Raw genomic sequence first — 22,252 nt, 5'->3', positions numbered from 1 at the left:
AGAACTTTAAAACCAGTAACTTCTCTTAAATCTACATCTTCTCAGGTATTCTACAAAGACTCTTTAGAGGGAAGACACACATTCCCTGGAATGAGTCATTCACCCGTATTATGGCTGAGAATATACTGGGGTATCACACCAGGCCCCATTATTGCACACATTTAGTATATGTTAATTGGATAAAAAGAGAGTAGAGAATGACTGGGGGTATTTGGATGGTGTGTGGAAATGGACAGTCTGGAGGTGACAGTTGTTGGCAAAAGGAAATGCTGGAGGGGAAACAGTAATCTTCAGGTACCGGGGCCTCGGCTCTCAAAGGAAGGATGCTGAGGTACAGGTCCTCCCATAAAGCAAAATATGCTCCCAGTTTTATACCTATTACCTACTCCATATCTTCCCCCTCTAATCCTCAGATAAAACAGAAACTGGCAAGTAGAGTTTGGTCTTTGGTATTTAATAACTGTCGATGGATGGCTCATTTGCTTATCAAGCTATTCCTTCCTCTTTGTCCCAACCAAACCAAGTGGTTAAAGAAAAAGATTAGAAACAAGGTCATCAAAAACAGAACTAAGAGTGGAAACTTAAACAGAAAGGAGGGTGAGAGTTTTTGCCAGTTAAATCAACATGCTCATTCTCAGTGAAAAAAACACAGAAATGTGGCCTGAGAAGGGTGTGCCTCCAAAAGGGGTGGAAAGCAGGGCAGCTAGAGACGAAATGCCATGCCTTCTCTCAACAGCCCGATTCCTACAGAAGCATTTCTATCTCCTGGTAACTTTGCCTCACAGCTCATGAGCTGATGTCTCTAGAAGTTCCCTAAATCTAAGGTCATTGTCATTAAAACATCCACATTGTAGTTGAAAAATAAACTTTACACTATGAAAATTAAAGTGAGAAAAGTAGGTGAAAATTCCTTGTAAACAGAAGCAGAAGGATATATATATATAAACAAACTCTATCTTGACCGAAAGAAGTCTACAAATGAACCAGTGATTTCAAATATTTATTAAGCATCTTTAAGATCGAAAGGTACTCTTTAAGCCAAGAAGAGAAATGAAAGATGATCACTCAGTTAAAAATGTCCCTACAGTAATCTGCAAATGTACATAAAACAACCAGGTTCTAACAAGCCCTGAAGCACATTAAAGAAGCAAACAAAGAGCTATTCTTTTCCCGAGTCAAGGCTCTTTATCTCGTTGCTATCACCATGATAAGGCGCATCTTTAAAACAACAAATAATCACTTCTATTAGGCCTTCTCTTTCCCCTCATATGCTTAGGGTACAAAGGATCCATATTAAATACTGAGGGGTTTTTCTCTCTTATTGAGTGGTCAGATGCCTCAGCTCTTAGATAGAAAAAGACATATTATATCATGATATATAATGCCAGAATCCTCTTGTAAAACATGCATGATCTGCCCTGTGGACAAATGAGCAGACAGTGAATTCCCACTACCAGCAGATTGTGTGTTTGCAAAGGTTTCTACTTGCTAAAATGCATGTGTCATGCCCAAATCTGTATTCAGTGTATTCTCCCAGTTCTTTGTGCATGGGGACAAATCAGTGAAAGGCTGGAGCCGTTCAGTGCTCATCTTCCCAGTTGATGTGAACAGGCGAGACTCTGACTCTTGGTTTCTGTCCTTCTACTGTAAGCACATGACCTTCTCACCACGAGTTTAGAGCCATACTGCCTCAATCTGTGTGGCCTTGTCATGGCTTTATATGACCTATGAATATAATACTATTGGTCAGTCTACTATCTCTGCTGATTTTTAAAAAAATGAAGTTAGATAAACATTTGGGTATTAGCAACAATATACCAGCCAAAAATATAACATTAATCAATACCATGTACTATATAAGGTGTCTTTGAAGAAAATACTTATAAAACTTATTGCACACTGGTCCACTGATGAAAATACTATCAGAGGCTCATAGGAAGCTGCTTCACCTAGAAAGAATGGTTCAATATTCAACAAGTTGGCTTTACAGAAATTTTGTAGAACACAACTACTTCCCAAAGCAAGGATCAACAAAATTATGTTCCACGATTTACATTTAATTGCTATGGGGTCACCCACCCAGCTTGAAGTAGGGGAAAACACCTCAGAGGCATCCCTTTTCAAGTCCAGTGATCACCTTGTCTCCTGCCTCCTCTTCCAGTCACACTGTGGGCATGGATAAGGCTCACTTTTCTGTATAGTATGTGTTGTCTGTACAACTAACATTCTCATTATTAATAAAACATTGCCTTTCAAAGTGTTTAAATCAGGCCTACATCTCCTGTGTAGATTGGTGCCAGGCCTGATTGTCATCAGAGAGATGTCATCCTGCAACCAATGGAAACAGATGCAGATCCACAGCCAGATACTAGGTTTGGGAGCCCTGCCCTTTCCTAAACAGAAACAGAAGAGGAGTCGATTGGGGCATGCGAAGAGAAGGGGGATAGGAGGGAGAGACTGAGAAGAGAGGAGGGAGAGGAAAATGAGGCCAGGATGGAAAAAGCAAATAAAATAAAGTGGGTCTACACTGAATCTTGAAGCCAAAAAAGGGAAAGCTTTTTGACTGCTGAATTCATGTTGCAGAACTCTGGGTCTTGATGATGCAAGAATGCAACTACATGCACAGGAGACAAGGCCTGACCGCACTGAAGGCTGCCTCCGCGCACAGGAGACAAGGCCTGACCGCACTGAAGGCTGCCTCCGTGCACAGGAGACAAGGCCTGACCGCACTGAAGGCTGCCTCTGCGCACAGGAGACAAGGCCTGACCGCACTGAAGGCTGCCTCCCTGCCAGTGCCCCCATCTCATCTCACATAACAAGAAATCAGTGTGGGTTTCAGCAACTTCATTTGCCTTTTACCTTTTAAACGAACTGTCTTTATGTTTAAAGAAAGATCCTTAATAAACTGGTAGCTAGATTAAAAACTGATGTGATCCTTTCCTATTATAAGTTGATTAAAATATGAATAAAAAGTATAAAACCAAAATGTTGACACTATAAATTTCTGGGAAAAGTCTAGAACAACTAGAACCTTCATTTTTTTTTCTATTTAAAAACTGTACATCCACTTGGGGAAAGTTTGGCACTTCTTTTAAGATTGAACACTTACTTAATATATTACAAAAACACTCTCTACCATTGTTATTTACCAAAGAAAAATGAAAATATTTCTTGGCACACTTACCTACAAGCAAATATTTACAGACCTTTTATTCATTTTTGCTTGAAGCAAGAAACAATCCAAATATCCATCATCGCTGGAGAGTAAGCACATTGTGCTACAGGCATGGAATGGAATTCTACTCAGTTGAAAAAGTACTGATGCCTATGACTACATGAGCATATTAAAAGCTCTATTAAGAAGAAAACATAGACTAAAAGGGCTATTCACTACATACTTCTATATGGGCACAAGTCAGAGCAGTTTTTCCTAGGGGGCTTGGTGTAGGACAATTACTGACCACAGTGCACAATGGAAAGCTCTGGGGACACACAAGTGCCTTACATCTTGATTACTGTGACAAGCTAAGAATAGATTCCAACTGGATGAAGCAGGCAGGCAGGAAAAGAGGAAACAAGACACCTTTAACCATTTCTTTCAGTTTTGAAGGCTGAAGAAAGTCGTGTTTTTCACTATTTCCCCGAGAGAAATGCAAAGTGAGCAATGTTTAGCTGCAGGGTGCAGTATGAAAGGATAGCCCCGACATACGGTTGGAGGGCTTAGCTTACCAGGACACCACAGGTAAGTCATTTAGATTCAGGCTAGGCAAAGGCATTCACCAGTTGTGTAAGATGTTAGTCATTTTTAATCTGCTAATATGAAGGTTGATTAATAATTCCACGTATTAGTATCACTATGTAGAATTTCTTTTAAGACGTTGTTATACTTACCTGGTCTTGGAAAAAACTAAGGATATTGAAAAATACAAGTCTTCCATCATTTAAAGACCTTCCCTATTTTGTTATAGAAAATTCAACTTTAGATAACAGAATTAGAGCTTCAGTTCCAAGATTTAGGAGACATTATGGGGGAAGGGTTGGAGACAGGGGAGCATCTATCAGCCTTCTGAAAGATAAGCCTGCTGGAATGAGGGGGACAGGAAAAGGATGATACAAGAGTCAGTCTCACCACAGCTATGCTTTTCCTAGGGGTACCTGCCTAGGAGGTGCGGAGCTTTGAGATGGGACTCAACGTTTTTGCTCTATTCAACTGTTTTCTTTGTCCGTGGCATCCACCATAGACTCTGTTTCAAAGTCTGGTTGTTTGGCTTGCTTAATTAGGTTTGTTTATTGAAAGTGGATTAAGCAGCAGTAGGAAATGAGCTGTTTTCACTGCTTACACAGCCCTTGCTTGGCAACTCTGATAAGACCCTTGGAGAAGGACAAATCAAAGGCACCCTAAATCAGAGCAAAAGCCAAAGGCCACATGAGGTCCTGAAATTCCCTGGATGCTATTTACATTTGTGTAAAAGACGGCCCCTAATCCAGACGGAGATTTCGTCCTGCGTAGAAACTGCCCTCCCAACTTTATTAACAAGGTCTTTGCTTTGTTAAGATCTTATTAACTGCCAAGAGTCTGATATTTCCATGTGACCACTTTATAAAGTGGTGTTTTTGAAAGAATCCATTGTAGATAACTTAAGCAATAATGACATCCATTAACAAACCTTACTATAGGTAGAGGATTAGGACATACACAGTGTTCTGGGAGGGCCCTGATTGACAGACATGTTTCCTAAGTCTTCTAAATTGTTTTCATGGTTACTGTGTAGTCTCCAATCAGGAAACTTGTTCACCAGCTCATATTCTCTGTGAAGCTTTTTAAAAAATTAAATATTTGCAGAAATATCATTATAAATTTTTCAGAATGGCAAATATTTCAGTTCTCCCTTGCAAAATATGCCCCCTGTTCTTTGTGCTTACTTTTAGTTACTCTTCAGATGCACCTTTTATAGCGCTGTATTATCCTACATATTTTGTCATCCTCTACTAGAATACAAACTGCACTTAGACAGTGTTTATTTTTCTTTGTTGTGTTTATGAGTGTGTGTTCATGTTCATGTATGTATGCTTCATGTTCATGTGTGCTTAGGAAGGGTAAACACACACATATATAAAGGTCAGAATATCATTCCTCAGCAGCCATTTACCTTGCGTTTTATTGTTGTTGTTATTGGTTGTTTGGTTGGTTTGGTTTGGTTGAAGGGTTTCTCACTGGCCTAAAGTTCATTAAGTAGGCCAGTCTTACTGACCAGGAAGCTCCAGGAATCCACCTATCTCTACTGCCCCAGCACTAAAATTACAAGCACATAGCCTAATTATTTTTTGTTTTACATGAGTTACAAAGATTGAATTCAAGTCTTCATGCTTGGAAGGCAAGGACATTACTGAATGAGCTGTGTCCTGAACCACTTTGTTGTATCTGTAATCTTCATATTATATTTACAAAATGACTTTTGTAAGAGCTTAGAAATTTTCAGTGGCTATCCTGAAAATACAATCACATGAAGAATGAACTTGACCATGGAGCCAAAGCTAAGGCCAAAGAGTGAGAACTGGACCTAAATCAAGTTTGTCCTTGAAGACATACTTGTTCCTCAAAGGGAATCAGGAGATGCAGATCAAACTAAAGGGTGTATCTGGCCCTCTCTCTGTAAACTATCTTGGGCACAGGCTGACTCTCTTAAATGTTAGCAGAACCAATGCAGATCCACACCGTTGGCCTCAGACCTGTCCTGATGTGGCTTCTGGAATAAAGGACAGACCATTTATGAAGGCATCAGAAGATAGTCTGCTCTAAACCATCACATATTTTCTATGGATTTTTTTTTAAAAAGGATGCTTGTTTATTTTCCAGCTTACTTCTTGAGTAGCAGTTATGCTTAGTATTTTGTGATCTTGGAAGAGGAAACTGCTCTAAATGTTCTTCTCCAAATTTATTTCTATGTATCTTTTTCCCATTGGTCAGGATATATATATATGCACACATATATACACACACATATACATATGCATATACACAATATATGGATATATACATATATGGATATATATTCATATGGATATATACATATATGAATGCCTTCTGATTGCTCTCATCCCTCACCCCCTTACCTCCTTTCCTTTTCTGTCAACCCCACCTCCTCCCTACTAGTCCCTTTATCAAATTAATGACTTTTGGTTTGGCTTTGTGATCATTTTAACTTAGCCAGGGGCATCTTTATGAATAGTAGATCACAACTATCACAACTATCCTTTGACACTTGGTGGCATCTCCACTGACTATATGACTGAAGGCAATGACTCCCCCTCTCCCTGAATCCATCAGTAGCAAATAGTTAACAGTGAGCAGTGAGATACCCACAAGCCCCTCCTCCACTCTATTGTTACATAATAAATTAACACAAAGCAGAGTGTGTTGAACAACCATAATATTTCTTTCTTTGGATCAAGAACTTGTAAGAAGGCTGCCTGTGTCTGCTGTGCTAGCTCTGAATCAACCCTAATGTTGTGTTGCCATATTCACCAACACTGCAGTAATCTAAAGGACTGTTTGGGGATGCTTTCCCAAGATGGGCCACTCTTAGAGCTGGCAAGTGTGTACTGAAGTAGGCATGAAGTCTGTTACCCAATACATGGATCTGTCCACAGGTTCATGACATGGCAGCTCACCTTCTCCATTCTGGGTCATCCAAGAATGTGATAAGGGAGCACATTTCAGGGTTTCTGTGGCTTAGCCTCAGAGATCACATCTTCACTGCCTCATCCTAATGGACTCCATATATAAGACTAGAGACACAAATAATATGAATAATGACAGAGTCATTACATTTCCTCACTGGGACTGTGTGGCAGCACATAAAAATCAGTTACCAAAAGTAAACTGTGTTCACATTTTAGTTATAGAATTTACCGTTCTTCATGAACTCTCATTGTACACAGTCAATGCACAGCACTCATTGTCCCATCTAATGCTCTATATTAAAAAACAATTCTCAATTTGAATTGGCTTTAAGACTTTTTGAGAAGTAATACCAAAATGTACAGAATCCTGAATTCACTACTGTACCTACAATTAATTTCAAGGGTTTTATGGCTCCCCTAGCAAAGGAAAGACCTTTTCACTATCTGTGTGACTGAGGCCACACTAGTTCCTTCCCGAGATGCATAAGATGTTACATGTAGCTAATCTATAGAAGCCAGCTTTATGGAAGAGATCACTTGTACAAAGAGTTTAGATGTAGTCATGCCTTAGGCTTTCTTGTGCCCATGGGACTGAGCTAATTATCCTCAATATATGGTAAGCATACCTCATCTGGATTGTTTGGGACAAACATGTGCTTTCAATTTATTGAATGTGTTTCTGGTTGAAGGAATATTTATACACACTTAATGAGATATCTTGAGGATAGAATTGAAGTCTAAACATAAATTTTATATACATTTCATATATACCTTATAGACTTAAGCTTCCAGTGACATTTACAGCATACTTCTGGTACACGTGTATTTTAACTGGGACCTAGCACTTAAAAATAAGTGCATAATTTTCTACTTATGGCATTATAATGGTAGAATAAAAATTTTAGGTTTGGAAACATTTTGGATTTGGGGTGAGGGATATTTGTCTTGAATGTATGAAATATTATCTCCAGATTGGTTTAAAAGAATTTATATATAATACAATAATAAGGTTCTTTTTTAAATTAAAAAGATTATTTTTATGTTTAATTATATGTGTAGACTATAAACATGCATGTAGATGCCCAGGGAGGCCTGGGGCCAGAGGTGTCAGAGTCCTTTGGAGCTGGAGCTGTGGGTGATTGTGAGTTGTTCACTACGGGACTTGGAAGTGAGCTCAAATCCTCTGCAAAACTACTACATACCCTTAACCACTGAGCTACCCCTGCAACTCCTTATAATGTCATTTTACTGCATCCTTCTAATAATCGTCCCCAAGAAAGCCTTGAGTGTGTATGCAAGATACAAATACCATTAATGAAAGGCATGCAGGAGAAAGACTGGAGACTAGGTCACACTGAGGTCAGGGTATTTCCTGGTTTTGGTGGTAGCTTGGTTTCTGTTTTTTAATGAGACACTTTCACAAAATAGGAAGGTCCCTGGAGAGACTATCCCTAACATGGCTCTGCTCTACCCGTGCGTATCCTTTAACACCTTTTAACTTATTTCATAATTTACAGGAAGTTTATTTAGTGTTCATGTCTGTGGTTTCTTTTGTGGCCTGTGAACCTCCAGCTATGAAAAGGAATGTTTAAAATGCATGTTTCTGGGACACCACAAAGCCCTTGCACAGGATACTTGAGCCACAGAGTGTGATGACTTCGGGAAACACCACAGTGAATACTTGTCTTGATTTTCTGACATACATGAAAACAGATGTGGGCACTGAGTGCCGGACTAAGAAGTGTTATATACTGCAATTCAGCCGACGAGACTTGGGGGTTATACAACTAAATGCATGTTTTTCATAAACAGTTATGAGGGGCGCCTGGAAATATTTGAACACACATTGACATGGTGACAAGCTATAAAAATGGATTATCTTGCCCCAAATACATGAAAAAATAATGTTGACTAACTTGTAGTTGACACAGTATTACTTCTCTATGTGACTCAAGATCTTTTCTATTATCGATGATGGTTAAATTTTTTGTCAAGTTGAGAAAATTTAAAATCACCTAGCAAGCATGCCTGTAAGGGCATAGTCAGGGAGTTGGAGGATGTGAAGTTGGTTAGTACCATTGCATGACCTGAAGAAAAATGTGGAAGCAAGCATTCAGCTCTGTCTTCTTCCTGACAATGGATGCAGTGATGTGGGAAGGTCATTTGTCAATCTGTTGTTTCACTGGTTAATCAATAAAGAAAACTGCTTGGCCTGATAGGTCAGAAAATTAGGTAGGTGGAGTAGACAGAACAGAATGCTGGGAAGAAGGGAAGTGAGCTCAGATGCCATGCCTCTCCTCTTTGGTCAGACATGATGAAGCTCCAGCCCAAGATGAACATATGCTGGAATCTTCCTGGTAAGACACCACCTCGTGGTGCTACACGTTAAGAGAAATGGGTTAACCTAGATGTGAGAATTAGCCAGTAAGAGGCTAGATATAATGGGCCAAGCAGTGTTTATATTAATACAGTTTGTGTGTTGTTATTTTGGGGCATAAACTAGCCAGGTGGCAGGGACCGTGCTGCAGGAATGCAGCCCACAGCTCCTTTTACAATGCAGTGGTACCCATGTTCTGCTTCCTGACTGTGGACACAATGGGACCCACGTTCTGCCTCCTGACAATGAACACAATGGTACCCACATTCTGCTTCCTGACTATGGATACACAATGGGACCCACATTCCTGTTGCCACAGCTTAACCCATTCTTGCTCCCACACCTTTCTAGCCATGATAAAATGTGTTTCCAACTGTAAGCCAAAACAAACTTTTTCTTCCTTATTTTGATTTTGCCAAATAAGTTGTCACTGAAAGAGAAAAGTAACTAATGCATTAGTCATCCTGATAATTCAGTACTAGTGTCAATATTTAAATTTAAGTTGTTCTCAAAAAATACTTTTTTAAAAAAAATTACTCTCTTCAGTGAAGGATTAAAGGAAAAATTCTAAAGCATACTCAATAGATTGTTCAAAAATTTAATGTTTGCTTGATTTTCTTATTTTTATCATAAGACAAGCCAGAATAGCCTAGCATGGGATTGACATGTGTGATTGCACACTCATCTGGATCCAGAAAACTAAATTACATAGTCACTTCTTGAATCCACAGGAGATTGATCCCTGTCATAGATATCAAAATTCATAGATACACAATCCCAATATAAAGTGGTGTGGTATTTATGTGTAATCTATTCATAACTTTCTGTAAACATTAAAACACTCTGCTTATAATGCCTAACAACACACAACTGCTGTCATATAATCACTGTACTGCAGGGTCTAGGGAATAGTGGCAATAGAAAGAGTCATAACTACTCAGTACATAGGTAGTTAATCTAAGTGTTTCAGATTTATGATTAGTTGATGGTTTATAAGTAGAAAATGAAGGGGTAACTATAAGAATTTTTTTTAAAAAAAATATTTGTTCTTTATCTGGGTTAAGGTTGGAAAAGAGGTGGTTTAAATATAAAATGTCTAGCACAGGCTCTGTGTCTGAACACTTAGTCCACCTCTGATAGCACTATCAGGAGAGGCTGCGTAACCTTTGCAAAGTAGGGTCTGGCTGAAGGAAGTGATTCAATGGAGTGCCGGTCTTCAGGGTTGTGGTATCTGCCATTTCAGGCCCAAGCTGTCTGTTTGCTGGTCCATTGAGATCCATGAAGATCCAGCTGCATTCTAGGCAGCCAAGGAATACTCCCATGCTTTCTCCTTGACAGTGGACTGTACCTTCTGTGACCAGGAACTATAATAAGCCCGTCCTCATTTAAGTCACTCCCATCAGCTGTCTTTGTTTCAACAACAAGAAAAATAACTAACCACAAGTGTAATACCAGTGAACTCTATAAAGGTACTATGGCAGGATGATGGGCAGCCTTCCAGAGACAACCATTAGAAGTTGCACAAGCGGGAAGGAAAGAAGGACGGGCATTGTAATCAAAGGAAGAGAAAACTTGGAGGGTATCTGTGGAGTGCAGGCCAAGCGAACGGTGAGCCAAAGAAATGGAGATCAAAGAGGGAAGCTGGTATGTGGAAATACAATGAAACGCCCACAGCTGTGGTCCCCCTGCCAATGCAAGGACCGCATTTCCTGGGGGCACGCTACACAGAAACACCATTTTGTGATAATGCCAGTGGCACATCAAATCACAAGAAACGTGGAATTTGAACTTCACGTATAACTCACTGAGCAACCAGAAAACGTAACAATTGTCTGCAAGTTTTTCAAAATGTTAAACTGCAACTACTACAGTAGAGCAAATAGGAAACCTTTACAAACTGTACAAAGTTTACAAACTGACACTATAATGCCTGGCTTTTGTCATTAAAGTCATTATATCCTGTTCCTTCTTCACGGGGCATTGCGGCTTATGCTAGACTCAATATCACTTCAGAATAAACTTTGAAGTAAAGGCACAGTTATGGTTTATGTTGTTTTACAGACATGGAGCTTATCAAATGAATGTAAATATGGTTTTGATTTGCAAGTTCAATGATGATAAGATGAATGAGCAAGAAACAGTATTTTCAACCTATTGGAGCTTTTAGCATGACAGAGAAACCACCTTCCTCCTTCCCAAACAAGACAGAGTAGCCATTGTCTTCCAGAGAAATGACTTTTGGTGCCTTCCACACAGATGGAGAGTCAGCTGTGAGGAGAGAACACCTGCTCCAGTGGGAGCCCTGGATGAGGCTCTTGAGGACTTTTGCAGTAAGAGGAAACTGAATGAGGAAAAAGAAAGAGGCCAGGGCAGGAGATGGAGGCTGGAAGTTTAGGGGTCAAAGGAATAGGAATAGAAAAAGGACAGGTAGAAAAGGAATTCCACAAGGTAACTCATTAGGCTCTGGCCAAGTCAACCATGTGCCTCAGCCAGACAAGACTGTAACAGGCATCCCAGGGCAAAGCCAGGCTACATACTGGCTTTCACCCCAGCAACAAAAACTAAGCAAGGACCATGGATGAGGGAGACAGCAGGAAGCTAAAGTTAGCTTCGAAGCCTCTGCAAGCCTTGGTTCCACTCCCCAGTCCAGTCTATGGGACGGCTACATAGTAGGCCTAAGGATTCTTTTCTCTTGGCATCTTTTCAAGAAGTATCTAAGCCCTGGACTTTTCTGTCACTCTCCCTCTGCCAAGGTGGGAATGGAGTTTTCAAAAATGTACATAGTTTCAAGGCTCTTACTGACTTTGAATACAAAATGTCCCCTGCACCCCCCCACACCGTGCTAAGGTGTTAGGGCTAGGTCCCCAGCTGGGGATGGTATTTTGAGAGGTTCCAGAAATTTAAGAACTAGGTGGTTGTGGTTACTGGGTGTAGGTTCTAGGGGGCATCTTGTCTCTTGCTTTTCCCTGTATCCTCCTGGCAAGTAGGCGAAGAGCTGACGTCACACACACACACCTCCTCCCCGCGTGGTGTTCCGTTCACATGCCTACAGCAAAGCAACCATGGAATAAACCCTCGGAAAAACTTGTTTTCTTAAGGATTTTGGCCACAGCTGTGAAAAACACCCCCTAACCTACATTGTTATATCCAGCATTTATCCTTCCAGTTCATAAGAGACTACAAATTAGAGCGAACCTCGATGGAGCAGCACGCACAGTATTGTAAGCCGAGTGAAAATATAAGCGTGTATGGAAGAATTTCGTGGCAGCAGTCACCAGCGCGTCTGGGGAGGGCGAACCAGAAGAGGAGTGCAGGGGTTGATGTTCAGGCCATTTGATGCTTTCTCCTGAACAATTTGGCTAGGAATGGCTTAACTCCATCCAGGAAACTGGAAGGAGACCATCCTACACCGCTGACAGCCTATTTGGAACTGGACTGAATTCCAGAGTTCCTGCCAGCGAGACTTTGGCAGCCATTCCAAAACCCTCCTTAAAGGGCAGGGTCCGTGGCTCTCAGAGAAGGAAGGCCTGTTAGGTCCTGCCCAGCCCCACATGCTGTGTGTACAGTGGACACTCAGCAGGAGCCTGGAGTACCAGGAAAAAAATCTCTTATCAGCTAACAAAACGGGGAAAACAAAGGGTATTTAAGGAGAAAGGGCATTTGTAACCACCTAGCCAGCTCTTTGGAAGCAAAGCCAAGGGCCTGAGGTCCTACCAGGATTCCTTCCCCTGTTCGGGGGAGACTCACCATCGTACTTGAGATGCAGACATAAGCATTTGAAAGATGTGTTAGGTCATAAAGCATTCTACCTGGTTAAAAGTTCATCCTTAGTCTAAAGGAGAAGGTCAAGTTAACTCATACAGCCCGGCTCGATGGCAGGGTGATACACTGCTCACTTGCTTCATCCCGGAGTTTACACTGACTGGGTCCATGGGGTACTCTGTTTTTCTGAGCATACTACAAGAGACTGTTTTATCTATATGTCAGATCTAAGAACAGATTAGCCCTGGAAATGTCAATTACTTAATGAGAATTCAAACATTAAGAAACAAAGACCGGTCACTCCATTTGGAGTCCGAACAGGAGGATGGCTGAGATTTGCTGGACAAATTCCAGGTTCATTGAGAGACCTGTCTCAAGGGACTAAAGAGTAGGGCTCTAGAGAGCAACACTCAAACACATTTTCCAGAAACACCTTTCCCAGGACCCCACAAAGCCCTACACATGCATGAATATACCATACACATAATTCAATCACAAGCACACATACACATTTAAGCACACATGAACTCCCACAAATCAAGGTTGTCAACAGCTTCCTCTAAAAGCACATGAGGGATTTTTTGTTTTTGTTTTTATTTTTTGAGACAAGGTTTCTCTGTAGCTTTGGAGCCAGTCCTGGAACTAGCCCTTATAGACCAGGCTGGCCTTGAACTCACAGAGATCCACCTGCCTCTGCCTCCCAAGTGCTGGGATTAAAGGCATGCGCCACTACCGCTGGGCTCCTTAGCTTCTTGCTCCTTAGCTTCCTAGAGCGAGGGTTGTGGTGGCACACCCTCTGCACAATCAGGAAGGGAGCCGGAAGCCAGAGAGCCAGAGGAGGGAAGTGGCGGCTTTTTTAAAGGGAGAGAGACCATGCCCCAATAGACTGATATCTCAGCGGCTATTGGCTGAAGGAGCGGAAGAAGCTCCTGCAACAATGACCAAGTATTTTAGAGGTGTATTTACTAACTTAGTTGTGTGTATGTGTGTGCATGCACATGCATGTGTATGTGTGCACATGTATGTCTGAGTTAATTTAGGCATATCACATGTGTACAGGAACCTGTGGAGGCCAGAAGACAGCATCAGACCTCCTAGACGAAGAGTTTCTGGGAGCTGAGAACCACCACGTAGGTGCTGGGAGAAGAACAGAAGTGTTCTTCAAGGTCACTAAGAGCTCGTAACTGCCAAGCCATCTATGCTGCACCAGCAGAAAGCTTTTAAATAAACCCAGTGTCAAACTCCCTGAGACAGGAAATGTATTACTCATATTTTTAATCCTAATATGATTTGTAAAATATTAACTAGGTGACCAAAACAAATGTATGCTCAGTGCGGAAGAACACAGTCACAGCTCTGCTGCCCTGGCTTCTGAGCTTTTCTGACAGTCACGTGTTACCCACAAGGTGATGAACCATCGCATGAGAGTTGTGAATGTCACATCATGCTAAAAAACACCAAAAAGTTTGCCTCAAATTTCCTTATATAACTAATAAGGATATATGAATATCTTTTCCAAAAAAATGCCATAAAATCCTGAAATAAAGCAGCAAAACCATAATCACTTTTGAATTTATACAAATTAACACTTAACCAGCAAAACAGCTTACCTACAACTTTTAACTTTGACATTCTACTCTTCTGGGACAATTTATCTGTCACTCACACAGGCAGCAGCCCTCAGTCATGTACGAATCACCCGGGAATTATTTATAGATCCACTCAAGCTATGCTAAATCAACAGTAACTGGGCAGAAGGAGGGGTCTTACTGCTAGAGTTGAAAACATTCAGTTTTGCTCAGGACTGCTGTGATGTAGCAAAAGCACTAATTAAGTCTCAGTTCTCTCTACAATTGATTTCTAATCTGACCAGAAGATTCTTGGAATGAGCGTGTTTGCCCTGGATTTTTAGTGGGTGGGCTTCAGGGGTATAATCCTTAACAGGAAAATGTTAACAAGCTGTTACAAATGTATCTCATTTTTTACCTCCATCTTCAGAATTCCACAGGACAAACATTAGCGGGCTTCATTGTTGTTGTGCTCAGAGGACCTCAAACCTCAGCTTAGTGCCAAGCACATTTAAAGCACCTTGCCAACCACAGGGAATCCATGCCAGGGTTTTATTAGATGGGAAAGATGTGGAGAACACGTCAGCAGTCTTACAAGGGAAGGGTTTTGGTGGGAAACCCAAGCAAACATGAAGAGCTATGGAGGGAATCTCAACTGCCCTTTTGTCCATGGGACTCTTCAGTCTGGGATAATGGGGCCACCCTTATCTGTTGCGTGCCTTCTTTGAAACACTCCAATGCAAGAAACACAAAGGGTGAGAAAAGACACACGGTGTGTTAGCATTAGGCTGTCCACAATCCTCTTAATATTAAACATTAGACTCTCTGATCAAATGCTCCAGTATCATGCTAAGAATATTTCTTTGTGCAATCTAGATTTTTGCCTTGTGCACTGAGAGCATGTATTAACTGTATTAACTGACATAAAGGCTCTGAACAAAGGTCCTTTAGTTTATCCAAATTCTCTTCATGACATCCAGTAATACAGACCATATTCTTTTGCCAGACACAAATTTAATTTACTCTCAAAACCACCCCCACAAACATCTCAGAAACCTGTCTTGCGGACTGTATAGCAAGTGTGGACTGCTTAGTATTTGTTCATCTTTTAAGAAGAAGGCTATGGTTTCTTAAGTTGTCCCTTTTAAGAAATGCTACATACACAAAAAGAGACTTTTGTTTGGGAAGAGATACTTCATGCCTTTCTCCACATGGACCAAGGATCCAGGCACTGACTGGTTCACATTGGGCACTTCGGCGTTTCTAAGGTATCTTGTCTGTCCTCAAGGATCGCTCAGAATTAACTCCAGTCATGTAGGGACACTAACCGGCACCTGGCATGTGAAGCATTTGTCACTAAGGGCTGAATTCTGTGGGAAGCTGATGGAGTGTTGATGCTCAACCCAGTGTGCTCCCTGGAGTCAAGTTTCCTGTGTTCACAGTTACACTGAATGACATCAGGACACGAAACAACTGTTTGAGCCTTTATGGTGGGTTCCTTTTAAGTTAAGTCAAGCAATGTAACTACTTCTAACTCCTGAGCTGCTTCTAACCAAGAGGAAACAACAAAAGTTTGCTTCTGTAATTATGCTACATAAAGTTGTGATTTATGTCCCGACTGCAGACCGTTCTAGGCACGTGGTCACAGAAGAAATGCCATTATAGCCAAGGGCTGAGGTGACTTGTGTCCAAAAGCCAGCTAGACCCTCAAATCAGTGACCTCCCATGGACTGTCTTTTCAACCATATGATCTTAAAAGCAGATCCTTCACGGGTAGAAACCAGTTCAGAACCTTCAGTACAGCCTCATGTAAGACCTTGAATGAGAATGCCCATTAAGCCAGAAACATTGCAATAATAAATGCATTTTTTGAGCTGCATACTTCATGGAAACTTTTATACAGCAGCAGATAATATACTATGGAAGATAATAAAATATCTCCTAGGTGAGAGGATACTTTATATTAACACGGCATTAATCATCATGCTAGGTAACATAAAAATTTAGTTATATGTTTAATGCTATTTTAATAAAATCTATGTAGATAAACCATTGCTCTTCCATTTTATACTTAGCAATTTTCTTTTGTAGATGGTGCTATTTATTTAGTTTATTATGCTTGTTGAAAGACATTTTGTTTTTATTTTAGTATTCTAGTAATCTCTCATATCATCTCACATCCTAATTTTACATTTATTTTCAGATCACTCTGATCAAGTTCATCTCTTTCTTTTTGTGCCTACTTGCACCAGTACCAATTAGAGAACAAACAAAAGGAACTCAAATTTGAGGCTGGTGACCCACATAGAGCCAACTGAGTATGTCATGTGACTTTAGTGGCTCTCCCTTCATTAGATACCCTGCCCTGGCCTTAGATCACAATCCCTTTGGGGGATTGAACAACCTTTTCACAGGGGTCACATATCAGATACTCCACATACCAGATACTTACATTACGATTCATCACATTAACAAAACTAGAGTTATGAAGTAGCAACAAAAATAATTTTATGGTTGAAGGGGTCACTGCAACATGAGTAGCTGTATTAAAGGGTTGTAGCTTTAGGAAAGATGAGAACCACTGCCTTAGACAAACATTTTGCCAGCCACTAACCTATAGAAATATTTCGTGTTTTGTGCTATGGCATTGATGAACTGTATTATCAAACATTCCTTTGTGACCTATTAACTTGTAGAGAAACAGAGAACTAAAATTCCTTAATATTTTGTACCCCATAACCCAATATAGCAGTCTGTTGAATGTATAACTGATGAACATATACCCAACATGTCCAAATTTTAATTTAAAACATTGGTATCTAAACTTAGCCTCAACTGAAGTATATTTGATTATTTGCTTCCTAATATGCAGTTTTTCAAACAATTGGTCTCATTCAGTTTTACCTAGATGTTCAGTAACTCATAGTTAAATAAAGAAATGCATCAAGAAGTCATGAGAGCTAGAACTATAAAAACCACTAAATAAATTTCCTGTGCTTTTACAACCTTTTCTCAGTTGAATCATTTTTTCCTATGTACTCTTTAATACTGTCCCAGAAATACACAAATACATTATTCTAATTAAACCAGCCCTTCCCTAGTGGTGGCAGCACACCCTTAATCCCAGCACTCTGGAGGCAGAGGCGGGAGGATCTTTGAGTTAGGCCAGCCTGGGCTACATAATGAGTTCTGAGACAGCTAGAGCTACACAGAGAGACTTCTATCTGTAAAAAAAAAAAACATAAAAATAAAACAAAACCAGCCCTCTACCCAGTGGCTGGTAACCTTCTCATTTTCCCACTTCCTCACAAATATCACCTATCCTTTGGAGACACAGGCCAAGTGTTTTAAGTGGCATATTCTTTTATTCAGAAGGGCTCTGTGGAAAGGAAGAGGCAGGTACCCTCACCTCTCATCCAAACTCTCCCTTGCCTCCAAATGCTCTTCTCTGTCAGCCTCGGATTTTGTGTCTTTCAGATGCTTCAGTCCTCTGGTCTGAACGGAGTCCTTCCAACTGTTCTCAAAGCTCAGGGGCTTCAAGCTAAAGGAGACAGATCTCGATGCCCTGGAATTTCCTCTTCTGTCCAATCCACCCCACTAACCAGTCAGCTACCTGAAAATAAGCACCATGCTTTGTTCCCCCAGTCTCCTACACAGGGCACATAGCTTTTTACTAGAACAAACTGGCATGTGTTTACAGGAATCAGGGAGCTGACACTACGCTGGAGTTAAAGTTAGGGACTTTTACTTCTCTTGGAGTAATTACTTAAACACCTGGAGGCATAACCAGAAACTTTATAAAATGAGAGTAATAAGATATTTGCTTCATATAAGGACTTAGACTTCCTGCACCAAAAATATGTCACACTAAATTACCACACCACTCAGTCAAAAAATACTATCTATGAGAATAATGGGTGGCCGTTAATAGCTCTCACGGTTATTGTGACTCATCCGTCTACTTTTTTAAAAAGATGATTTTATTTTTAATTGAACTAGGGAGAGAGAATGTAGTTATGGATATGAGTATGTGTGCCAGTACCCGTGGAGGCCAACAGAAGGCTCTGGGTGCTCTAGAACTGGTTATCTATAGGATTATATGCTTTCCTATAGCAGTTGTGGATGGCTCCCCATGGGTGCTGGGAACTTTACTCAGGTCCTCTGAGTAGGATGTGTTCTTAACTGCCAGGTCATCCCTGCAGCTGTCTGTGCACATCTATCTTGTCAAGGATTTCTACTCTCTGAGTAAGAACTCTAGGCAAAGAACCAACTGCTCACTTCCTCTGTCATGTGCTCCCAACTTCAGGTGCCAGAGTCGCATTATTACATTCCTGTCTCAATTCTGTGATTTGGGCCAATGATGGTCAGGACACAAGGCCATAGACGCCAACACCCAATGTTAGCAAATGGAGCAGTGCTTGGCAATCTTATTGCCTCTCTATGAAGAACATGCCCCCTCGCTTGCTGTTCCACATGACTCTTACAGTTTGGATATGAGATCTAACAAATTGCTGAAGCACACAGCCACTAACTTATGAAGATAAGGAAAGACGCATTAGTAATATTCTTTAAGTTTAAACTTTTATAAAAACAAAAATGTCTGACAATTCATTTGAGAATCAATATGACATGTAACAAGTGAGTTCTTATAAATAACCAAATGAACATGTTTATATATAATTAATGTATAAAATGATGGCATTTTCTTGAGAAAGGCTGCAAGATGATTTTAAGGGTGCTGTAGTCTAATTTCCTCTACCTTGGCAGGAAAGGTCTGATTCAAGGGAGAGGCAGCATTCCCATGTGCAGTGCAGACCTGATTCCTGGAATAAGTCAGAGACCCTCTCTACCTGGCAGGAAGCAAGACTAATATTTGGTCCTGGTTCCACCATTAACACAGGAAAGTTACTAAATCTCCCCTATTGTGGGTGTCCTCATCTATATAAATAGTTAAGATAGGTCAGTATTTTCCAAATATTGGCCTGTGAGGAAGTTGTTAATCGATCTTCAATAAAATGAGAAAAAGGTGGACAATGGCCCAATAAATTTGTCTTATTAAACACATTTATTTCTAAACTTATGAAAATGGCTTCCTTTTCTGAACAGCAAGGATTTTCCCCTAGCTTTGAGCATCCTCACATAGCAAAAGTTAAGCATGACCGCTATTAATAAAACCCTGCTAGTAAAACCTGCATGCATTTTTTACTGGCTCATAAACGCAAACACCTAGGCTGGACTATGTCCAGCGGTCACTAATATCTAGCTCTTCACTGCCGTGCCCTTCTTCAGTCACAGGTGGTCCTCAACTCCAAAGCAGTAAGCAATAACCTATCTCAGCCCTTTTTCAAATGCGATCTGTCACAGACAGCCTCTGGAAAGATACCATAGCTGTTTGACTAGACAGGGACTATCATTCAAATGGGTTTGGGAAACCATGGGTTCAAAGACTAGACAAGGTTTTGTTTTTTTTTTTTTTCTTTGAGAAACGTTTAGATCATCCAGGATGGTAGCATCCATCATGGGGACCCCCACCACCACCACTAAAAAAAAAAAAAAGCAAGCATGAAAAGCTCCCAAAGGTTTTGAAGGAAAACATCTGCCTCCTACCCCTCAACTATTATAGGACATTCTCAAACACATTTTAGCAAGGTGGGCAGCTTAAGAAACTTCCTCAAAACCTTTTAAGGAAATAAAAGGATTTACCATTTGTTTTATAATAGCTATAGATTGTGTTTTGTTGATCTTACCAAACTACAGATGGCTAAAACATTACAAAAGAAACCTAGTGCAAACACAGTGATGGGCAATAAACTTGACAACAGTTTGGCCCCAATTATTGACTAATAAATATTCTTTTTTATCATTACAAGCAAAGGCAACTTGTGCCAAGAGGCTTCTTTCTAGATCTGTGGCGGGAAAATGAAGGCTCTTGGACCTGACCTAAGTCTGTAGGGATCAAATTTGTTTATCATCCCCACACAGTAAATACAGAGAAAAATTAAAACACCTGTAAGAATTGAAACCAAAAACAAAGCAAAATCGACAGGCTCCTCTCAAACGGCAACACTGTTAAAAGCTACACCAATGCAAACAATTAATTATGGATTAAGTCACAGTTTATTATGATCAAAGAACGAAACTCATGGTAGAAGAAAAATCTAATGGTGCTTGATTTCTTTCTCCTTGCATAATCCTTTGATCCAAACAGAGGTTTCCTTTGCCATTGCCTGCAGTCCCCATCCTCATGGGAGACATTCACGAGCCAAACGCTTCAGCCGTCACATTCCAGATTCAAGTTTCACTTTACCCACCAAAAGAAAGGACACTTTGCATCTGAGACAAGATGACCCTAGGCTGAAGCTCCAGAGAGAGGACACAGCAATGTCTCTCAGCACTCTGACCCTCAGCTTCTCTTTGGGACTCTGTTTTGATGAGTCTGTGCCTGGGTGTCACCTCTGACACTTCCCATCAAAACTGTGCGGTAAATCCCAGCCTGTTTTCCGCGATTCTGCTGACCACAGCAGTCTGCAGCCATAAAAAGCCTCCACAGACCTGAAGTGTCTCTGCAAGGCAGCGAAAGCGCACTCAGCATTCATGCTAGCAGACAGGACAAGGCGAGAGCCTCCTGATTTAGTGTTAATTCGTTCTGAGGACTGCTTCTAGGGTCTAAGTTTAGAAAATTTACTTCTCTTTTGATGACTCTTGTAAACAAAATACCAACACTAAAATAAGCAATTTAGGCAGGAGAAGGGGGGAGTGTCCTGTCCGGCAAACCAAACCCTCTTCCAAACTCGACGGGAGAGCCCTGACAGCTACTTAGCTATACTTGGATCTGACCTGGCTACCCTCCCTCAGTCCCTAGCCCCAGGTATGCTTGAGATTTATGCAAAAGATTCCAGCTTTCTGAACAGGCTTCTCCCAAAGCTTAAACCAACAAGTCGTTGTCTCTGGACAGGACTGAAAGCACCAAATAACTAACAAATTACAACAGTCGTTTATATAAGCTGATTGATAGGCAGATACTGTACTTTGAAACTTCAGTTCGTGTGAGCATACTCCATTAGAAGCTGTTAGGAGGAGCTGCCATCACAAAGTTAGTAACAGGGGTCCAAAAGAAAGCAACGCTTAAATCACCCCTCGACACACACGGCCTTTGGCTTTCTGCAGAATAATTCAATCCCCCCATATTGTAAAGCAGATCATATTTCATATCGACAGTCAAAAACCAGCAACTCTTAATCTCACTTTTAAAACACAAAATATCCGAGCTACTTGCCTTTTGGCAATTTCTGTGCATTTCCCAGGGCAAGGGCAATACTTCCACAGAGAAGCAGACACCCCAGGCTGGAGAGCATGTTGCATTTGCCTGCTCACAGGAGGAGTGATGCTCCGGGGTGCCTGGCAAACCTGGAACCGCATTTAAGTGGAAGTCCTCCACTGAGAGAGGCGGGCGGCTGCACTGAGCTCTGCTATGGGCTTACTCACAGGGGGTGGAGACAGGATGACATCACACCCTTTCCCACACACTCAGGGAAAAAAAAAGTAGGCGCAACAGCAAAAACATATCCTCACATTTCCCTCTCCAGCACTGTGACTGTCTGGCTCTTCTCTGTTCCCTGATACAAGAACTAAAATTATGACCAATCTGTTCGGGGAAGAACTACTACCCAGGCAACTCTGAAACATTTGATGAACTAGTTTAAAGAATAAAAAGGTATGATTAAGCCCATTAAAACATTAAAATATAAAATGAAATTTTATTAAGAAGGAAACTGCTTTTAATTAGCCCGGAAACCAATCCAATTCTTCCCTTTTAAATGGGTCTTCAAAGATGGTCCTAAATTATGCAGTTGTATACTGT

At 40.8% G+C, this 22,252-nt stretch overlaps 1 protein-coding gene across 1 annotated transcript in view; it reads right to left on the bottom strand.

Moving 5' to 3' along the window:
• Abi3bp (ABI family member 3 binding protein) overlaps positions 1–21,837 on the bottom strand; it is a 226,801-nt gene extending 204,964 nt beyond the window's left edge. Inside the window, 1 exon segment of the mRNA XM_050122348.1 lies at positions 21,668–21,837. Coding sequence (XP_049978305.1) covers positions 21,668–21,746 — 79 coding nt within the window. The 5' untranslated portion in view covers positions 21,747–21,837.
• Positions 21,838–22,252: the final 415 nt, after the last annotated feature.

The sequence above is a fragment of the Alexandromys fortis genome, unplaced genomic scaffold, assembly GCF_014885135.2.
Source record: "Alexandromys fortis isolate MF-2015 unplaced genomic scaffold, M_Fortis_MF-2015_v1.1 scaffold_187, whole genome shotgun sequence".
Classification (NCBI taxonomy): Eukaryota; Metazoa; Chordata; class Mammalia; order Rodentia; family Cricetidae; genus Alexandromys; species Alexandromys fortis.
This window is presented reverse-complemented; position numbering and strand designations above follow the sequence as displayed.